Raw genomic sequence first — 23,050 nt, 5'->3', positions numbered from 1 at the left:
TCGAGCAAATTTAGGGCAAGTTGGAAAATAAACGGCACTTGGGAAGCTTGTGGCTTGAGTTGTGAAGGCACAGGGTAACATTACATTATACTGACAGTATGCCAGAGAGTTGAGCTGCTGTAATTGCTGCAAAAGGTTGGCATACCAAATATTAAAACAGTACGACTCACTTCATCTGATTTGTTGTGCTCAGAGCAACCATCATTATGCAATGAAATCATGTTTTGTAGGCAAAAAGGTCAATATTTTCAGATCGGTCAGGCGCTCTAATAATTTTGGCCACCAATGCATATGTAAATGAGAATGGCTTTATTGAGCACTTAGTAAAATACAGTAAATGAAAGTTCAGAGACTATTAGCTAAAAGTGCTAACACTAGTCTGACTTTAAAGTGTAAATGTGGCAAAATTACATCACAAATATGCTAATTAGCACGTCGAGAATAGATTTTGAATTAAATCGGTCTAAACGATTCCCACCCCTACCCAAGACTTCTTCAACATTTGGTTACGATTCCGGAACAATTCAGCTTCTCTCTAAAATGTTGAAAACACTGCAAACACAGTCTTTTTTGTGATTTACTGTTTCTGACATAAATCACATCCTACATCAAGTAAAGAACATTCTGTGAACATATAACCTTGATATCTTTAATAATGACTACAGTATTTTCCGGACTATACAGTAAGTCGCTCCAGAGTAGAAGTCGCATCAGTCAAAAATGTGTTTTGAAGAGAAAAAACATATATAAGTCCAGTGTTGGGAAAGTTCACTTTCTACATGAACTAGTTCAAAGTTTAGTTCATAAATTAAAAAAGAACTAGTTCAATTCGTAATTCAAACTTCAAAATTTTGAACTAAGTTCACAATTCCAAAAATGAACTAGTTCTTAGTTATTTTTTCCATATGTTGCTGCAAACTATTTTTTTTTTTTTAATTATTGCCACAGCCCATATAGAACAACAGACAGCAATTATTTTATCAGTTTTAACCAGTGGCGAGGCCAGAAATTTTAAACTGAGTAGACCTCGGTGAAATAGGGTGGACCTCAATTTTAACTATTTTTTAATTTAAACTTTATTTTTTTATATTAACTTTTTCCTGTACTCAAATGGTTTAAAATGCCTCGAAAGTTAACATTTGAAAGGTTTAGAAACACATGCCTTACTGGTTGCTTCTTTTTCACCTCCATGCTGCTTTTTGTTTTGATGACGCATGTAGCGGTGCGACACTGACTGGTGGCTGGTGTTGCCAGATTTGGTGTGTTTTCTGCTACATATTAAGGCCTGTTTATGGTATGTAGGGCCCTATAAAATCCGTTTTATTTTTTCCCAAATTCCATTTTATTTTTTCCCAAATTCCGTTTTCTCAGTTTTAATTTTTGCTAATTCCGTTTTATCCATTTTAATTTTTGGCAATTCGGAACGCGATCCATATTTTATACACGATCGCTTGAAATGCATATAACTTTACAAACATACACAGGATAGTGATCTGACTTAGGACAGCATGAGCGCACAGCTCTTTGCACGTGCGAGCGAAAGAGAGACAGAGAGCGGCGCCATGATGCAGATGATTATATTTTAAATGCGAGGGATAGTTTGTTTGCCTCAGCTCGCTTGAAATGCATAAAACTGAACAAATACATGAGGATTTGTGTTCGGACTTCGGACAGATGCGAGAGCGCGTGCACGTGAGAGAGGTACAGTGAGACAGACGTGGATGAGAGAGTGCATGTATCTTTGCGCTCACAGTGAACAGAATGTTGACAAAACTTACAAAATAACAGTTCTCCGGTCACATAAAAGTCATGTGGGAACTGCTAGGAACTGAGTGCTTAGCGTCGAATTTCTCAATTTTTTCGCTGACGAAAGCATAGTCGTGGAGAGCCGCTTCACCATGGTTTCAGTGTTTTGTAGGGGGTCTGAAACGACGGGAGGGGGCGTGTCGCCCAGATTTACTTCCTCCGGTCTGCATTTCCCCCAGACATACGTTCGTCTCCCACACAAAAACATAATTTTATTCAAATTATGTAAAATTCTGCGAAATTCCGCGGTAATACTAGATTCCGTGTTAATTTGCCAATTCCGCGATTCCGTCCGTGATTCCATGATCGCAGAAATTATAGGGCCCTAGGTTTGTTTTAGCTGGGTTGTCGTCTGGAAGGCTCTATAGAAATCTGGCACCCTATTGAACAATGTTAAATTGAGAGCGCGTGCCGTTCACCGACACCAGAATTCACAGAAATGTTCATCAGGCAGTAATAGTACATTCAGTTCACCCAAAACATGAACGTCGAATCGTTCAATGAACACGTTCAGGCAAAACACCATATAAGTCGCACTGGACTATACATCACGTTTATTTCGAAAAATGTTTTTACAAAATCCAAGCCGAAGAACAGACATTAAATCTGGAAAGGCAAGTTATTCAACTAAACAATAGCACAGAACAGCAGGCTGATTAGGTGTCCGTACATGTTAAAGTAACATTAACAGTTATTTACACCATACACAATAGCATACAGAACATACCTGGGAGGCTGAATTGGCTGAATTAACACGACAAGCCAAATCAAGTTCAAAAAGGTGCCGAAGTCATTCCACATCACTGAATCCACTGAATTACATAATTACAGGAGCAGGATAGAGCGGACTCTCGCAGCTGTAGACGTTTCTTTTGGTTTATATGAAATAATTTTGACGTATAAGTCGCACCTGACTATAAGCTCCAGTACCCACCAAACTATGAAAAAAGTGAACTTATAGTCCAGAAAATATGGTAAGTAAGGTCATGTCAAAGTGAAATCAAACTTTGATGCTCCAAGTCTCATAACTAGATTATGAGACTTTAGCCTGGATTTCACAGTCAGTGTAACATATAACTGATATGATATTTAATAATATTTGTAGTGAATTCCAAACAGGCCTTTCAACCATATTCATTAAAACTACTGTTGCTGTACTGTAGCTTTCTTGGTAAAACACCCCAAGGTCATGGGTTTGATTTCCAGGCATTGCGGGTACTCGTGAATGAGCATTGAAAGTCACTTTGTACAAGGTCTGCCACAAGCATAAATGTATGAATGTAAGATGGGACAAGGATATATTTAAGATGGGACAATTATGCCTTTACGATTTTCACTGGCCTGACAATCGTTCATGACAACTATTTGTTACAAAACACTCTGGGAACAATGAGCCTTTAACAGGACCTTCAACAGAAGCTCACAATAACAGCGTTTCTGTACACTCTGAAACATTCAGGGCACGATGATCTCACCGAGACTGGAGCAGATGGCTGTGGAGGTCTCAGGCAGAGCTAAAGCAAAAAACCAGGGAATATATCTGCGAGCCGAGCGTGTGCAGTGGAATAAAAAGCAAAGAGACGGATGTGACAGTCTTGTCAAGCGGAGTGATGAGATAATGAATCCGTCATCATCCGACAAGACAACATCGTAAAACAACAGTTGGGTAATTGAATTCAGAGGAGGCGCTTTGACAAGCAGGAGAACAAAAGCAAAACAATGGTGATGAGGGACGTTGTAATTCAGAGGGAAAAAGCAGAAGAAGAAAGACGGGAACAAAAACGGACGCCTGGATGAGGTGAAATAGACACGGAATGACAGCGCTGTCTACTAAAAAGAAATGAAGTAGCTGTAAGACTGGTGTCAAACTATAAGCTAACAGGGATAGGAAAGCGTAAATCGTGTTTTAAGAATGAATCTGCACACCGCCTTGTCCCTAGACACAATCATGATCCGAAGACAATATGGAAATCAACGTAAACCTGGGAATTGGAACAATAACAGAGGAATTTTCACCCAGCCGCCCCCAAAAAAAAACACACACACTATAACCGCAATGTGCAAACTTCCGGAAACTTCATCAACTTAACTTTATACGAATAAAGTTGGTTCGCTGCATTGGGTTTATGTAAGATGTGGGATTTTTCTCATGCATGCATATATATAGTGTTACATATTTCAGTTGTAACAACACAGCAGGCATTATATTCAATGTGACCCTGATTTTAGTAGCCAAATATGTGAATACAGATGATTGCATAGTAGAGGTGTGAATCGTTTTGACCCTCACGATTCGATCCAGAATGGATTCGTAGGGTCCAAATTCAATTCAGAATCAATTCTCGACTTAGGAATTAGCATATTTGTGACATCATCACGTTGCATTTACGCTCAAAGTGCTGTTGGCACTATTGCTACTAGTCTCTGAACTGTCATATATTGTATTTTAATGAAGCTAAGTACTTAATAAAGCCATTCTCATTTACATATGAAGAGTTTCGTCGCAAAACGAGATAAATCCGTTTTGTAACATTTTTGTCAAAACATGTTTATTATTATGTTATCATGTTATTATTTTGTTTAATGGTGCTACTTAGCTGTATTTTTTTAAGTTATGAAGGTTTAAATCAAAACCGAGGGGCATCCTTCTGATCTCTCTAATGAAGCGAATACGGAAGTGACTTAAACTGCAATTCATCGACTGGCCCCTTGAAGCTGGCGCCAAAAGGGATTCAATTCCCATAGACTCCCTTGTTAAAAATGCCCAACTTTACAGTAGAAAATAATATGTTTACAGCCTGGTACAAAAAGTGTTTTTGGTCTATATAGCTTATTTTGCCCTTCATGACAACTGTGAGGGGGGTGAATTTTTTTGTAACTCATCCGTTTAAATTATATTAAGCCTTAAACTTCTGCATAATTAGGGCGTGGCCGCTTGAGTGACAGTTGAACAGCCACTGCTGTCACTAGACTCGCGTAAGGCGGATGTGGTTTCACCTCAGTTTCACCCATGTCCCGCCTCTTTACTCATTTTCGGTTTTCCGCGAGTGATTCGCGGTGACGCGCGGCGAAGATGGCGACGGCAGGCAACGCCTACTTTAAGCTTCAAAAACGATCTTCACAAGCCAATGGGTGACGTCACGGACACTGCGTCCATATTTTTTTGCGGTCTAAGATCAAAACAAACCAACTGCAGTTTAATTTATATTAATTGGAATGTACAACCAAAAAACTAGTTTTCTGAAAAAAAAAACGTCTCGTTTTGCAGCGAAACTCTTCATATGATCTGTTTCAGTTGTCAGATATTAAAACAAGTAAAAACTCGTAATTAAATGGAACTTAATTAATTTTACGTTACCGGCAGTAACTTCCATGAACTGCCATGGTTTCTCACTGCCACTCACTGAATAAAGTAAAGATAGAGGGAGACCATCCCCAAAATGAATTTTGTTTATTTTGCAGTTTGGATTTAGCCGAACGGTGCTATATTTATATGATTTTTTCCTTTTCTACTGCTCGTGTAAGCTCGATGCGAGAAAGAAAGAAGGACACGCGCACTTGCGAAAGAAAGCAGCACACAAGCTTTGCTTTTTAATAATCGATTATTCGTTTTTATGCATCGATGCAGTAATTGTTCACCTTAGCATCGCGATGCATCGTAAAAACAATTATACTCAACAGCCCTTGTGCATAAGCACTGATTTCTTTAATCTCTGATGGGTGCGCAACACAACATCACACAGGTTGCTTAGCAACGGCAGACACTACAGGAGCGCCAAAGCGCTTTGAAAAGAAAGTGGAGAGTAGTGTGGTTGCGTTTTCCATGTAGTTTTAGACATGAAATGTAAAGCTCCCCTTACTCAGCTTATTCTTAAGCCGAAAGTATACTAGGGACGTCCGCTTATGCGCGCCGTCCGCTCCTCCCTCCTTACGTTGCAATTGGAGATCGATACATCTTGACTGGGAAGAAGGCGGCGAGCGGACGCCAAATCATCCAAAGTCAGTTGTTCAAAACCTTCTTTTTAGTTAACTCTGTGTTCACAAACAATGTTCTCAATGCTCGAGTTCATGTGTAGAGACACAGGCGATACTTTGAGCAAAGTATCATGTTGTGTTGAGCCTTCTTAGTGTTGTTAAAATAGTGATTTTGATGCTCACAGCGCATTGAATGCATAGCTTCTAGTTCTTTTGCGATCACTTCAGGTACTCAAAATGGCGGACGACAAGTGAGTGACGTCAGCTGATATTCATGAATACCTTCAGAACTCCTCTCTGAACTTTCAGCTGCCCTGTATTTCGCTCTCTTATTGGCTGTAGGTCATCAATGATGTTATTTTCAGTCAGAACACATTTCACACGGCATGATTTTTAATCACAGACAGGTCCAGATATTTAGCATGCCAGATATCTCACAGGTGTGGGCGGCTCTTCGGCGATTCTCTCAGATCACGTCTTTGATAATTCACACTGTGTCATTGTCACTCGCGTGCACGAGCAATGGTTTGCCTGTGATTTCGGGCATTTGTCTGTGATTTCTCAAAACCTGTCGGCGAGTCAAAATCAGGGCTAAAATTGTGCAGTCTGAATTTGGCATTAGTAACCTAATTTAAAACATTACTGTTTGAAAAAAAGTGCATTAACTGTACATAACTACAAAATGACATTCATAGTTAACATCATGCTGGTATTTGTTGTACTGAATTTAATAAAAACAAAATTCTATACATTAAATTTAATAAAAAATGTAATAGAAAAGTTAGGAGAAAGATATACTGTTTAAAAGTATTTTAATACATTACGACAAAAAATTAACAGTATCTTGCTATTTTAAAAGGTAAAATCTTTCAAGTGTAAGGCTTGAGACATGAAAAACACAAAGGATGAATATTGGTTCAATAAATGTGGTCCTTTAAAAAGTTGGATGCCTTGAAACCATAAACCTGTCTGAGCTGCAGTGTTGTTTTATTGCACGAGTCGCATCCTGGCAATGTCCACTTCTCCAATTTTCACACACACACACACACACACACACACACACACACACGCACGCACGCACGCACGCACGCACGCACACATATAGAAACTGAACGGCTGGGAATAGGGTGTGTAATACAGTTAAAACTAAAGCTTAGTGTTTGCTTCGTCATGGTGAGGGCCTTCAAAGTCAGAGAATAATTTAAACATTGGACACAGAGTTGAGAAATGGCCTGAGATACAAAGTGATATAGAAGTACAATGTACTTAGGCACTTAATAGAATCGGGGAAAGGCGACTTCATATTATAACTGTGGTAGCCGAATTCAGCTACAGCAAGTAAGCATAATAAGCCTAGGAGCAGAGGAGTATCGGTTATAATGTACATGCTGTGACTGCCTAACCTCTTCTATAGTATCTAGTACTATACCATATGTGACCCTGGACCACAAAACCAGTCATAAGTTTATATATATATATATCACCAGAAAGCTGAATAAATAAGCATTGATGTATGGTTTATTAGAAGAGGAAATTATTTGTCAGAGATACAACTATTTGAAAATCTGGATATGATGATGCTTGTGATGATTCCGCAAACTATCCTGAGTAATTCGGTTTTCTTAAATAATTCAGTTACCTTAAAAGTTTGGCACCCAAACCTAGTTATTGTACAACACATTGTGTTGCGTTTACACCAACCGCGGTAGGGGCGGCAAAAACACGCTATTCACGCATAGTTGGACGCTTGAACATTTGAGTTCACTCGCTTTATTTTCACGTGAAAGCCACGCGTGAAATTCTAGTCATTCGAGAAATTCCCGCGGAAATTCGCGTCATGGGAGGGGCTTCTGCGACTTCGCGAAGACTCTGCCACTCCGCTCGCTTCCTGTAATCACGTCACTATTACAGCAATGTCCTGAATGGTTAACACGGCGCGGAAATCCGCCGAAGTTCAGATTTTTCAACTGCGTGTTTCCCGCGGCAACGTTCAATTCATGCGGAACGCGTGTAATCGCGTCTTTGCATTGACTTTACATGTAATTCACCTGCGCTTGCCGCCTCTACCGAACATAAGAGTTCTTAAAGGGTCCACTTAGATCTGAAAACCTTAGGTCCGACCTCAGGTAATTTAAAATAAATGTGTTTTTGCCGAACGGACCCGAACTATCTCGTGTGTGTGCATCGAGTCCTTTTCCAACCACTCTCTCTGTGGCTGGCAGGTTAATTTTCATTGAGCCAGAGCTGTCAATCAATTTTGAATGCTCTCCATAGCGGTTCCCTTGGTGTCTTCGTCAGATAACAAATGAAAATAAATGGAGCAGCGGGCCAAATTGTTTAAAATAATAATAATAATAATCTGGGTCGGGCCGGACTCGGGTCTAATTTTGTTGGGTTTGTCTCGGGTTTGGTTTTTCTTAAAAATAAAGAAAGATTTATGCACTTTGGGTTTGGGTAAAAAGTGATGTTTCATTTTGGGTCACGTACATTTCTTTGGACCTGAGAAGACCTCTACTACACACCCAAAACCCAATGCAATTTTGTTGTCGATATGTGAATCATTGTGAACCCCTTGTAAAGTATCGCTAACTTCTGTCTCAAATCCCCTTAAAAAAATAAAAAAATAAATGCACCTCCCCTTCCCTTGTTTGGGCAATGATCCCGACTATACTATGAATAAAAATGTCAAAAAAAACAACAATATAAAATGCATTCATAGCCTAAGGTCACATTCATTTTCGAAAAAAAAACTATTATTTTCAAGAATACGACCTACAGAAACTAATAAAAAAGCGTGACATAAATAAAGAGTCATAACTTAAGAACATATTTAGTGAACTTGACAACTTATTATCAAGTACAGACAACAGCGTCTCTTTATAATAAAAGCCGACGGCAGTCTTTCAGGCCTGCAGGTCTTTCAATTTACAACGTAACCACAGTCGAGAGGCGCCCTTGGAACAAGGTCGCCCGGAAAACCCGAGCATCTATTAGCATATGCAAACACAGCACTAGATGAGATGATCTTTTTAAAATGTGATTCAGGATTAAAGCTCGGATGACCTATAGCTGAATCACATACACACTCGCTTTCAATCGGTTTAGTATCTTCACCTTTCATCTAACATAAACACCGAGCACATTTAGAGCTGAATGCAAGCAGACTCTAATAGCTAATGTGGGATGCTGTTAACATTTAATACATCTATAAAGACAATGAGGTTACTCTTTGTTTGTATGATGATCCATATCAAAACAGGTCAACAGTCATTTTGTTTAGGAATTGTTTGTGCAGTTACACAGCAAATGGCTGAGTGATAAAAACTTTGTGTTGCACCACCTGTACTGCACGTTGTTCCCTTGATCCAGCATTTTCTCGTCTGGATTTGTCTGCATGCAATGCAATACATTCCAATATATAATGCAAGCTTCATTAAATAAACTTTAGTTTAAAAAAAAGATATTGTTGAAAATTAGTAACATCTGGTTGTCATTAACTGCTGTCAGCTTTATTAAATGGGACTTTTTCAAAATGTCAAATAAATCTTTGGTGTCTCCAGAGTACATATGAAGTTTTAGCTCAAAATACCACATAGATAATTTATTATATCATGTTAAAATCGACACTTAGTAGTTGTGAGCTAAAATGTGCAGTTTTTTTGTTTGTCCTTTAAAAGGCAAATGAGCTGATCTCTGCACTAAATGGCAGTGCGGTGGTTTGATAGTCCCCTTCTGACATCACAAGGGGAGCCAAATTTCAATTACCTATTTTTTCACATGCTTGCAGAGAATTGTTTACCAAAACTAAGTTACTGGGTTGATCTTTTTCACATTTTCTAGGTTGATAGAAGCACTTGGGATCCAGTTATAGCACTTAAACATGGAAAATGTCAGATTTTTATAATATGTCCCCTTTAAACTAAAGGTTTACATGGTACTAGTTTTTTTTTTTTTTTGCATATAAAAGACACTGTTGTCAAACAATACCTATTCATATGTATATGTGAAAATAACTAAAAATGCTGTATTTTGCATGCCATGCCAGCGTTGGAGATGTCACACAATGTCTGACCATGCAATACACATGTGCATGACATCATGCACTTTAACACTGAGACAATAACAGTACTGTTTTAAACATGTCCACTTTAAAACTGTGTAAATGAATGGCAAAAATGCACAAAAGGTTTAAATGAAATTGATGTTGTGTAAACAGTGTGTCCATAATGTTCATTCACAAAAGAGTTGACTATAAACGTAACCACATAGCAGTTATAAATGAGTCCTTTAATCTGTACCCATTTATCTGCATGGTGTTTGGGAAATAAGAAAATACCTGAGTAAGATTGTTATTGAATATGTCCAACAGATGGGCATTAACCCCTTCAGAGCGGATTTTTCAGGTGTTTAACCAGTGTGCCTTAATTTGATTGGTTGATCAGCATTTTTATTGGTTTGAACCACAAAACATGTGATGTCCATTCCAGTGGATGCAGGGTCTGAAGCGGTTAAAAAGAAATGCTAACAAACGAATATGCTTATGAACACACATTTATTTTAAAAAGTAAAATATAATAATAATTATATATATATATATATAAAAAATAATATAATATATATATAATATTGTACTTTTTAAAATAAATGTGTGTTCATTAGCATATTCGTTTGTTAGCATTTTTTTGTTATGAAATTAAATGAAATTTAAACAAAAAAATGTCTTAAGCAAGTAAATATTATATAAACGTATTTGATTAATCCACACGGCTCCAGGGGGTTAATAAAGGCCTTCTGTGGGAAATCGATGGTATTTTGTAAGAAAAAAAAAATATTTCAAACATTGCAAACTAAAATAACTAGCCTCCGATAGCGACCAACGTGCATTCACAGGGAAGTACATTTCCAGCGTATGAAATAGCGTACGAGTTGACGCTCTGGCTCATCGTGCTTATCTTTGCTTTGCATTGCGAAACATGGGCAACTTTTTCTGTGGCCTTTTAGCTTGCAACTTGTTTATGCCTCTGCAGAGTAAATGGGCGGTTTGGCCAAGTTGAGGGCAGCTCAAATTGATTTGCTTGCTCAAACAATTTGTTCTTGCATTGCAGTGGCTAAATGACTCCACGGCCATTGATCCAGTGACATGACGCGTCGTCCTGTATTTACCATTTCCCCCCCTTTGCTTTGGCATTGACAAACAGACCCTGAAAACCACTGATGGATACTGAATCGCTTTGATTCATGAATTATTCAATAACAAAGTGGATTTTTCTTTGTATTATGCAAGAATATAATCCGAGGTTGGTGTATTGCACAGGTGCTTGATGCATAACCATTTTCATGATTCATTTAAAATGTATTTTGAAAAACGATACATTTAATAAAATAGCATACTACTGTACATGTTCATATATGGAATAATACAAATGTGTTTCAATGCTGACATTTTACAGCTAGATTTCTCAACCTGACCTCTGACCCCTGCATGCAGTCAGATGAGACATCATTAAACAGAACTGATATTTGTATCAAATTTTAAACACGAAACGTAACTTCTGATAATCCATCTATTTATGTCATGAGAGCAGAATTACATTATTAACAACATACATTACCAGTATGACTAACCAAGTACGCAAGCAAACACGTGCACTGTGTTCTTCTAGCCTTTGGCTTTCAGAAGCTTAACAGAATAAATAATAAATATTCATCTGGGTCACAACACCATTAGGCAGGTCATTTCAGCCAACAGAGAAAAGCTTTAACAGATATGTGCTATCGCTGAAGACCGGGCCACATTCATAGCTGTCATTACTGTTAGTGGTATTGGCAGTTCAACTGCTGCAGTAAACAATAACAGCCCTCCTGTGTGCATGATGTTTGAATCTGTCCATATGTTCACCAGCACACTGGTCATTTGTGGGGTCCAGCCAGTGTGCGTGCGATATAAATAAACCATTGGCTGGAAATCTGCCTGGATTGCCTCTGTTAAACTGAACAGGGTTTATTAAAATGAAGAAGTCTGTTTTGTGTGGCCCACCTGGTCAGCAGGTGGGGCTCATACGCTGTTGGGCCTGGTACAGATTCAACTAGTTTAGTGATAATAAGCACTTCATATGACACTAAAGCTAAGATGATGAGTTAATGAAACACTAAGAGTCGAATTATCTACCATGAAGCAGTGTGTTTTAGCAACAGGGATTAAAATGTGGCATTGTCGGATTTTAAGATAAATGCTAAAAGCTTCCTTATTTGTAAGTCACTGTGGATAAAAGCTACTGTTAAATGAATAGATGTAAATGAAAATTAACCTTTTGTTGAGATTTTATTTCTAATGAAATGGAGGACAATGCTTTATAAACTTTCCAGGACAGGTAAGTACCTGTATGTCAATGCATTGTAAAGTCCCATTGAACTCAAAACGACAATTCTTACATGTAATATTGCTTATTATTATTAGTGTTTATTTTAAAACTTTATCTATTTAAGTCTTTTTTTTTATTCAAAAAATTCAAATTTAATTCTCGGATGAAGCCAATACTAATGAAGAATCGAGCTAGGAGGGCGTGGTGTCAGCAACCAGTCACCTCAGCTTCACCCACGTCCCTCCTCTTTACCTATTTTCGGTTATCCGCAAGTGATGTGCGGTGACGCGCGGTCAAGATGGCGACGGCAGGCACCGCCTACTTTAAGCTTCAAAAAAGCTTTTCACAATCCCATGGGGGACGTCACGGACTGAAAATGTACTTCCACGCCCACTTGTGGTGATCATTCACAGATGACATTAGTTAGATGCCTTGGACGTGAGCATCCATTAACTCCGCCCCCTCCAACTGTCGGTCTGCTGTCAATTTCAATTACGAATGAAACGCCTACTTTTCTACATCCAATCAAGGCACAGTGAAAACACAAGCAACAGCCACTATTTTCATTGCGTGATATTCAGTTTTACTCGAAAATACGTCCCGACATGGAAGTGAAGTCTTTTGTGAATTCCTGTTTATGGGGACTTTAAATCAGTGTTAGGGGGTGTTTACACAAAAGCGTTTAAACGCGGCTGAAATGGCAGTCGGTCATCAACAGTGGGCACTTGCCAACGTTTCTACAGCTGACCGCTTTGGTTGCCATGATACTTCTGTTTTGTTTATCAGTTGTATTGTCCCACCCATCCACCACTGTGACCAGATGGACGAGTGAAAAGTGACATTGACAAGCTGATCGTTCACACAAAGTTGAACATTTTTCAACTCTGGGCGCTCAGCGCCAAACACAGAAAAACGCTGAACGACGTTTTTGAAAAGCATTGTACTTCCATTGGAAACAGTTGAACACATATGTAAGCCGCAGGCATAAGCCCCTAAATCTTCAACACTCACATTTTATTATTTTAAAATAATCTTACAGAACAAGGGCCAGATTTACTTACAGATTGCACCAGTGTGAATGCCTTTTTTGCCATAAAAAAAAACTACTGTTAGGATTTACTAAAGACACAAAGTAGAAAATTTGCACAGAAAAGATGTGGACTTTATATGCATTCGTAGGAGTTTCCCTTTAAGACACAAAATTTATGGAAGTAAGTCTTTAAATGAATCAAGCAAAACAATTTAATATGATTTGCGTTAGTCAGCTTACTGGTATTTGTGCCATTATTTAATGCCTAAAAAAGCATGTCTTAAACCCTATGCTAATTTGCGCTGCTATTGGTAGATTGCATTGGTTATTATGGAAATGAGATTTTTTGCACCTTTGTTATTCAATGCGTTCCTTGTCAGTAAATCACCTGCAGAAATGTCCATTCCCATCAGCGCTTTTTTGAAATTGCGCTCTCATGCTAATTAGCCCTGTTTAGTAAATCTATCTCCAAGTGTCGCAACAACTACATTGGACCCAACAGTCTTAAGGGGACAGTTTACTTAAAAGTGAAACTTTGTGTCTTTAATTACTCAAAATTATGTTTTTGCAAACCTGTATGACTTAACTAAGTGAAGTAAATGGAGACTGAGACTCAATCTTTGCTTTAAGTGTTCTGAAGACGAAAGATATTCATTAAGGTTTGGAAATACACGTGAAAAGGGTAGCAAAATTCCAGGAATTTTCAAGGCTGGTGTGTTTCATGGGAATTCACGTGATTATATGGGAATTAACAGGAATTAATGGGAATAAACGGAGAATTTGAAAATATTGTAGATATTTTCCTATAAATTACCTATAACAGGGAACTTAAATTATCTTGCAGCATAATTTTGTTTAAAACCTCTGCCACACACTTACACTCACTCCCCCTGAAATAAAAATCCTAAATATACCCCCCCCCCCCCCCAAGGGGGGATTCCTTCGATTTCCAGGCCTTGACTATTTAAGAAGCCATACTTGCTGCATTTGAGCCCAATGACTACATTATGTCTAGTAAGTTTTGATGCTAAAACTTGGATAAATATATTTGATATATGGTATTATAGTTTAACTAGTAAACATCCAAATCTGTTTATACAGTTGCTAGCTAGCCAGTAAATCAGATATCTACAGTAAATGTAAGCTGGCACTTTTTCATTGAAAATGTATGATTCTTGCTAGCTCAAGCTGTTATGTCCTTCTACATTCTTTCAGCCAGTTTTCTTTTATCATACAGAATTACTGTACCACCCAAAAGTTTGGACACATAACTATTTTTTATGTTTTTATAAGACGTCTCTTATGCTCATCAATCCTGCATTTATTTGATAACAGAATTCAGAAGAGAATTCTTTAAAATTTGTATTACCTTGCATGCATTTCTGCCTATGACTAAACAAAATGTTTATTTATATTTGTATATGATATAGTTTATTTACATTTCCCCAAATTTCCAAATAATTTTTCATACAGTACATTCCCTGATAAGTTTTTACTTTGGAATATTTCAAAAATTCCCCAGATGATGTTCCCCTTTGCAACCCTACATGTGAATGATGATTTATAATCTAAATCATGAACATATGTTTATTTCTGGGTTCACCGTCCTTCTTTAAACACAGGGAAAATTCTAAGGGTTATGAAATAATAAAAAAACACCAATAGCCTGTTGGTGAAGTCTAAATGTTGAGTAGTTTTCTAAATCAATGCATCTGCAAGGACTCACCTATAAAGTTTAGGTAGCCCTCCCCTCCCAAGCCGTGGGTTAGCAGTCGGATCATCTTGTGAAGTTGAATGCCCCGATCAATAACAGGGTTCATTGGAATCAGAGAGCTCATGCTGGTGTACATCTCCTTGTCCATCAACCAGAAGGCCAGCGTCTTGTCTCCCACCAGAGCCTGAACGAGCAGATAAACTGTTTTAGCAAACATGGGGCAAGGGCTTGATAAATCCCTTTTGAGGGTTGATCTTATTGGGAAAATGGTGAGCTATTGTCAGGAAATGTAATACCGTGTTTTACAATACAAAGTCTTTATGTACTTTAACATGCTAATTGCCTTGAGGATGAATAACAGTATAACAACGAATTAGTTGGTAAATTAAACTGCATCCACAAACATATTTAAATTTTTATCGGATTTTTAGACAGGAATATGAGAGAGAACAGAAAATGATGTGAAGATAAGGGCCGAACCTGACTGAAATAAGTTGTAAGCCAGATTCGAACTCACATGACCCACATACTGTAAGCACCATATCTCAATGGTGCCCAAATCCGGCTTCAACATACATTAACATTTTTGCAAAAGCTACACATTTTTGTTAAATAGAAACCTTTTTGCTATGTTAAACTCTGTGTTTCAACTCTGGTCTTATATTCTCATATTGAGTGAGTGGCATAAATAAAAAAATTATGCCCAAACCAAAATTTAAAAATAAGACAACAGCTAGTTCAAGTTGAGTTATAATGTGTACAGACAGGATGGATGTGTTGATTTCTCATATATCTGTCGTCCCAAAAGAACTACAGCCTGCGGTGACACTAATTTTCATTTCATTTTACTGAACTTTAAGCACAGAATGGAAGTTCTCGATGTGGCAGTACCTGGTCGTGGCTTTCGGCGTAAGCTATGCATTTCTCTCCGTACCGCCTGTTGGTCATGGTGTGCACAATGTTTCCCATGTCCCAATCTTCATCCTTCAATTCCTTCAGGATCTGTAAACGGATGTGAAGAATAAATGGAATGTTCAGGAAAACAACTGAAAGAAGGAAACAGCAACATTGACAATTTCACAGCAGCCTCCACAGCACTTCACCATCAAATGTGTTTTTGATCGAATGTATCATGGCCATGTTTCTACTAATGTAAATGGGTGAAACATATACGCATGTGTGTAAATATAGGATGTATAATGCACACACCGTAAAAATTGGGTAAAAAAGAAACAAACCCAGTCGTTGGGTTAAAGGGAGCACTCCACTTTTTTTAAATATGCTCATTTTCCAGCTCCCCTAGAGTTAACATTTGATTTTTACCGTTTTGGAATCCATTCAGCTGATCTCCAGGTCTGGCGATAATCCATTGAATCTGATTAGACCATTATCATGCTAAAAAATAACCAAAGAGTTTCAATATTTTTCCTATTCCTATTTAAAACTTGACTCTTCTGTAGTTACATCGTGTACTAAAAGTTGTGATTTTCTAGGCAGATATGGTAAGGAACTATACTTTCATTCTGGCGTAATAATCAAGGACTTTGCTGCTGTGATATGGCTGCAGCAGGTGCAATGATATTATGCAGTGCCTGAAAGCAGGGTACTATTTTCGGGCGCTGCTTGATATCAAAGAGTATAGAAGTACAAGAGGGAAAATCTCCTTCGTTTTTGGCATCATTCACTAGGTGGCGCTTCAGTAGCGCGGCCGCCATTTTGGAATGAAAATTCTCACAGCCAATTCATTCTCAATTCATTCTCAATTCATTCTCAGCGAATCTCACAGCCAAACCAGAAGCGCAATAGTAAGTTTCTTAAATTAAAATTTTGTTCACTTGCTACACCTACACGAAACTCTGTATTGTCTTGTATGTATGTGTTGATTTGTTGTTGTTATCAGTTGTGGAATCCAATCATTAAATAGATACACATTTGAGGTAGTTTTTTCTTGCTTTATTATGTAATTCTATTTTATGCTTCTTTACACATTTACTATTATTATTAGTTACCAACTCCACTAGGTATGAAATATATTCTGTACATATTAATCCCCTGGATCCCGCTACAAACATGATAATCTTATAGAACATTATGCATTGCTCTGTCTGTTATCCTATAATTGCCACTTTTGGACAGTGGCTGTGTTTTTTTTTTAACTTAATCCATTTCGAGAAATTCAGATGCATATGTGTGTATATGTGTATATATATGGAGCCAAAATATTATGTGTTGATGAGTCGGTATGTTTGTACGTAAAATTAGCCTATATAAAAGTGGAAGACTTGTCTAAATATCTGAAAATAATCTGTAAAAAGGGATTAATGATCACTGGTCTAATTGTATGTTATTCTGTGTAATCATCATTCAGTTTGAATTTGATCTTTTAATGTACAAAATAGCTGATATTGCCATTACTTCTAGTTGACTCCCGATTCGCTTTTATTCCAAAATGGCGGATTAGTGGGGCTGCTGCTTGGCGCTGGTGATGCAATGGAACGTTCTATTGAGTTTCCTCTCTTGTGCTTCTATACTCTTTATTGATATCATTGCGCCTGTTGCAGACATGCTAATGGCCTAATGCTAATGGTCTAATCACATTCAGTGGATTATGCTAAACTATGCTAAAAGTGATAGCGCCAGACCTGGAGATCAGCTGAATTAATTCAAAAACGAAAAAAAAAAATGTTTAACTATGGAAGCTGGAAAATGAGCCTATTTAAAAAAATATATTTTAGAAAATTTAGAAATTTTAAAATCAATATTTAAAGGATTAGTCAATTTTCTATAAAAAAGAAATGGAGTTTCAAAGGACTCTAAATGATCCCGAATGAGGCATAAGGGTCTTATCTAGCAAAACGATTGTTATTTTGGAAAATAAAATAAAAAATATGCACTTTAAACCACAACTTGTCGTCTATCGTCCTGTGACGCGCCGGCGCGACCTCACGCAATTGCGTTATGACATGGCAAGGTCACGTGTTACATATATGAAACGCACATTTACTGAACATTTTAAACAATAAACTGACACAAAGACATTAATTAGTATCATTCCACATACAACAACGTCGGAACGGTCCTCTTTCTCCACACTTATAAACACTGGGGCTTAGTTTCGATACGTCATGCGTGACCTCTTGACGTCATGACGTATTGCGTGAGGTCGCACTGGCGATTCACAGGACCGGAGATAGACGAGAAGTTGTGGTTTAAAAGTGCATTTTTTTCTTGTCAAAAATGACAATCGTTTCACTAGATAAGACCCTTATGCCTCGTTTGGGATCGTTTATAGTCCCTTGATACTCAGTTGAAAAAAACTGTTAAGGGTTGAGTTAAATGTTAAGTGTTGGGGTCCATTAAAGTCCATTAAAATGAGAAAAATCCTGGAATGTTTTCCAAAAAAAAAAAAACATAATTTCTTCTCGACTGAACAAAGAAAGACATCAACATTTTGGATGACATGGTGGTGTGTAAATTATCTGTAAGAAATTTGACTAATCCTTTAAATGTTCCTTACCTTTCTTATAAGGTAAATAGTCATGTAATAAGCAGGACAATGTATATAGGTATAAAAATATGAAGAGTTTGGTTCCAAAATGCAATAAACGCCATTTTTGAAAAAAATGAATTACTGCCAGAATCAGTATTATATCAGGTCAGTATTTCAAAGTAAATTCTTAATTTTACACAAAATCCAATATCTGCTGTGTTATTCTGTCATCTTATCTCCATTTTTTCCCAAAACGCAATAAACGCCAATCCTCCTTTTCTACAGAATGCAATAAATCCACTCCACAGATTACAGCGCACCATTCCACGCAATGTAAACAAACAATGGCGGTGCGTTGAGTACACGGAGTCCTAGTTTTCCTCATCTATCATGTACTTCGTGATCAACAAACAAACAAAAACGAAATAATACTTTAATAGCATTGATAATCCTGTGATGGTTTTCTGTGACGGGAAAGAAACGTAAGCCATCAACATCTCATAATTTACGCAAGAGGCATTTGGAAGACGATCGCTTGTTCTCCCGACAGAATCTAGCTTCTCTCGTGCTAACACATTGACCCCAGGGGATCTTATGAAAAACTTTCCATAATTTTACTAAAAGTCAACGAGAATCACAGCTGATCGCTATGAAAAATATTAAGCGACGACGTCAAGTATAACCGCGCAGCAATGACAGTGTTCCTAATATGACAGAGTAAGTGTTTTGATTAATGCCAATAATCAGGGTTCTAAATTAACTTTTTTGACCACCAGCCAAAGTGGCTGGTAACTTTCTAAAGTTACCAGCCAATCAGCATTTCCACTAGCCAAATTTTTTCCGGTGAAAATAAGAGAAATTATGAGTGCCACTGAATGCAACAATGATTTGTTTTTTTTCTTTCGCGTGCATGAGACAATCCTGACAAAACATGACAACATTTTTGTGATGAAACATAAGATTTCTTCATTTCTCTGTCGATAGACATAAAGCTTTACTGGGGCACATGCCCCCCATTTTTTGCTGACTTTTTTTGAAAGCCTGCTGTGTGCAAGTATACAATGTCCTTTGCTTAACCCACTATTCTACAGTGCAACAGTTACTGTGAAAGATTAATATGTATTTAAAAATATTTAAGTATAATCTTCATCATACCTAACATTATTAACATGTTTGGAGGCATACATGGCAGAAAATGTTTGGTAATAATGACAGCAGAGAAATATTTTCTACATTATACAATGATAGCAATGATTAATAACTTATTTTTACAAGAATATTTTAAGAAACCAGTCATTTTATGACTGCTATACTAAATAATCTAAATCACAGTTACTGCTAACTGTTATGCAAGTTAGTGTCCTAGAGTTAAATATTAGTAAACTAAATATTAATTTCATATCTGCAAATACAGAACAGTATAACACACACATCTGTTGATTTTCTCAGCAACAATGCAATTCTATAGATTTGACAAGAGGTCTTCCTGAGATTTTTCCTCTAATGTTTGAGACCTGACAGAGTGAGGATGTAGTTTGTCTTACCTCCCTTAATCTCATCATCTTTCCTTTCTGCTTCCCTTTCCCTGCTTTGCAAAAACATTTCTGATGTCCATCTACAGAAGCCAATAATGATCGAGTAAAAATAAGATTAGCATTATGATTTAGAAACTTACTTCTCGTCATGTTTTCATAATTACTCATTCGCGTGGCGTCCCCTTTTGGATGCAGTTGCGCGCGCGGAGGAACGCAAAGACGCGCGTGGACATGGATACATGCATGCACACGTCCGTGCGACTGCTTCGTCGCTTTACAAGCGTAAATTGGTTAACTACATTGCATATAGATCTGTTTTTGCCGCTATTTTCTTTGTTAAGGAATACACTAGTTAACTGCTAAAATTTAAACTTGAGATTTACACATGGGCACAAAAGATTTACACTGGATCACCTGCCCCAGTAAAGGGGTGTGGCGACACCGCTGTCTTTTAGTCTATCCTGCCTGCTCTGCCCGTTCGTTCTCCATGGTTTCTCGCGCTGGTTTCGCTGCAAACTGCGCAGCCAATTGGCGTATAAACATCATCACGTATTACGGCACAGTGTTCATGGGAAATGTCCTGCCAGAGGGATAAATGACCGAGAACGAAGCTTTATGTATCTTGCATGCAATGCCTCATGCATCACCGGCCAAACTGGCTAGTAAGTTTTTATTAACACCCGCCAAAATGAATTTTAACCCGCATTTGGCGGGTTGGCGGGTGTTAATTTAGAACCCTGCCAATAATGTTTATTTTTTTAATCAGTGTGTACAACTAGTCAACTAAATGAATTTAAAAATCGCAAACATGAATGCACATTTATACATTGATTGAATAGATAAAATCTTGGATTTTATTGCATTTTGTGGAAAAAATAATTAGTTTTTATCATAAATCTTTGAAAATCAAGTTATGGAGCTATGTGACAGATGCTATGTTAAAGTTTGTAACAGACAATAGTGGTTTCCATCTTGTCACTTTCTTGGTATAGAAAACACGCTTTTACCGAAATTTGTCAAAATGGATTAATTGCATTTTGGAACCAAACTCTTCATATTTTTAGCTTGCAGCATATACTGTGTGCAGTTAAGATTAATGATCTATATGTTAAAGGTTAAAGAAATAGTTGACTTATTAGTTAGAAGTTAGTTAATTTAAGGTTAATTTGATTGGTTATCTTCTTATATGGGAACCAACACGGTGAAGCTCCACAAACCACAAACATCCATCATTAAAGTAATCCAGATGAGTCCAATAAATGTCTTCTCAAACAATATTTGTTTACAATATTATAAAATATACTGTATTACAGAATTTCCATATTTGGGTGAACTGTTACTTTATGCAACTATGCTTATGTAGTTCACAGACTATATGTTGGAAACAAAAAAGGCCTATTATTAAGTTTCAACCTGTTTTTTTGCACTTGCTTCATTTAAGATGCGCTGTTACTGACAGTGCTTAATCAACACTCACGGAGTCGCTAATGTCAACAACACTGTGTAAGTAAGCTACAGTCAATCTACTTGCTCTCTATGTGAGCCACGTCTCAGTCATTAGCATGAATGGAGTTACCTGCGAACACACATCCTTGTGCTTTTCTCATCGCAATTTATCACCACAATCTCACTCAAACTCCTTCCAACTTCACTTCTCACTTTCAGTTCTGTGACAGCACTCGCAGCTCACACCGTTATGCCAAGAAGATTCGTCGGGAACAGGATAGAGACGCACATCATGTCGAAAACGTATTAAAGCAAAAAGTACAAGCTGTGCATCCAGCGCAAACTTTCAAGACTCACTGCATGTGGATGCGGAAGTGTCAACTATACATATATTTTGACTAATCATTGTACAATATTTGTTAACCATTGTCTTACCATAATTTAACCATTCCCTATCCCCCCTGATCATTTAGCATAAAATATCATTTATTGCACAAAAAAGCACTTTTTAAAGTTTATTAATTCAGCTTAGACTGAAACATAAAAAATATTCTATCCAAAAGTGAACACGCTGCTGTCAGGTTTACTCTAAGTTTTACACATCAGCAACTTTTCGGAGTGCAAACAAGAAACAAGGAAACATTTTTTGTATCCCTCACATCACTCACGGCGATCTCTGTTAGTGCCGGGCATCTTTACCTCACATGGGGTGCTCATGGACCTCTCAGAAGCAGCACTGCCTGACTGACAGCGGCTAGGGAAGCCCTTCAGCGTGACAGGCCGTCATGTGTTGGGTCAGATTGGGTTTGACAGGTGACTGACACACAGGAAAACCTTTATATTAGCCCACAGCCAAACAATCAATGGAAAGACAAAAATAAAGGCAGAGGTTTTGTAACCTGCAGTGAGAAGTCTTGGAGGAAGACTGAAAGACAGCACTCAACAACCTCTTGTTTAACAGGGTTTGGCGTGAGGACACTTTAAAAACGTGTCGTATGTAAATCGCCATCAGGTTGTGATGACCGTAGGTCACTGACGGTGAATAAAGGCCAAGCAGAATGACAAACCATGTCATGCTGTTTTAAGTCCAAAGTAAAAACCAGATGTGTGATTATATTTTGATTTATTTACTCATTAAATCACAAATAATATTGTTCATGTTACAAGCCTTCAATGTAAAGCTCAACTCAATGCATGCATTATACATGCAAGATCATTATCATTTAGTCTGATTTGTGCAATATCAACGCCCATGAAATTATAAGGCATTCAATGTGTCTGGTAATCATTGGCTGTGTTCTGTAAGATCAATGGCAGAAGAGATCAAAGTTGAAATTCGTTGAGTGTCGCATTTCAGCGTTTGACCCACATGCAACCTAAGAGCAACTGTGCTTACACTATAAAGAAAGCTCTGACACAGCATTTAACAGACAGAAACGGACAAAATCCATTTAAAGGGAAATAACCGGGTTAATTTGAAGTCAAGTACTTTCAAATAAACTGGACCATTTTCATTTAAATCAATGGATCCGCAGTGTTCTGCAAACTATACACTGTAAAAAGATTTTTTGGGTTAACTTAAAGAGCAACTATGGTCAGATTCACGATTTTACATTTCCTTTGGTGTGTGTATTAGTACATGTTAACAATATGCAAAAGATACAATCCCCAAAGTAAACGATGATTCAAGTT

The 23,050-nt window shown here is 37.6% G+C and overlaps 1 protein-coding gene across 1 annotated transcript in view; it reads right to left on the bottom strand.

Annotated features, from left to right (window-relative positions):
- The window catches only part of gbe1b (glucan (1,4-alpha-), branching enzyme 1b), a 185,812-nt gene that overhangs the window by 59,789 nt on the left and 102,973 nt on the right, over positions 1–23,050 (bottom strand). Inside the window, exons 11-12 of the mRNA XM_065281611.2 lie at positions 15,779–15,889; positions 14,900–15,071 (exon numbers count right to left, since the gene is read on the bottom strand). Of these exons, the coding sequence (XP_065137683.1) occupies positions 14,900–15,071; positions 15,779–15,889 (283 nt within the window). The remainder of the gene's footprint in view (positions 1–14,899; positions 15,072–15,778; positions 15,890–23,050) is intronic.

The sequence above is a fragment of the Paramisgurnus dabryanus genome, chromosome 8 (genome assembly GCF_030506205.2).
Source record: "Paramisgurnus dabryanus chromosome 8, PD_genome_1.1, whole genome shotgun sequence".
Taxonomy (NCBI): domain Eukaryota; kingdom Metazoa; phylum Chordata; class Actinopteri; order Cypriniformes; family Cobitidae; genus Paramisgurnus; species Paramisgurnus dabryanus.
Note: the sequence above shows the minus strand (reverse complement) of the source record. Positions and strands in the feature narration are given on the sequence as shown.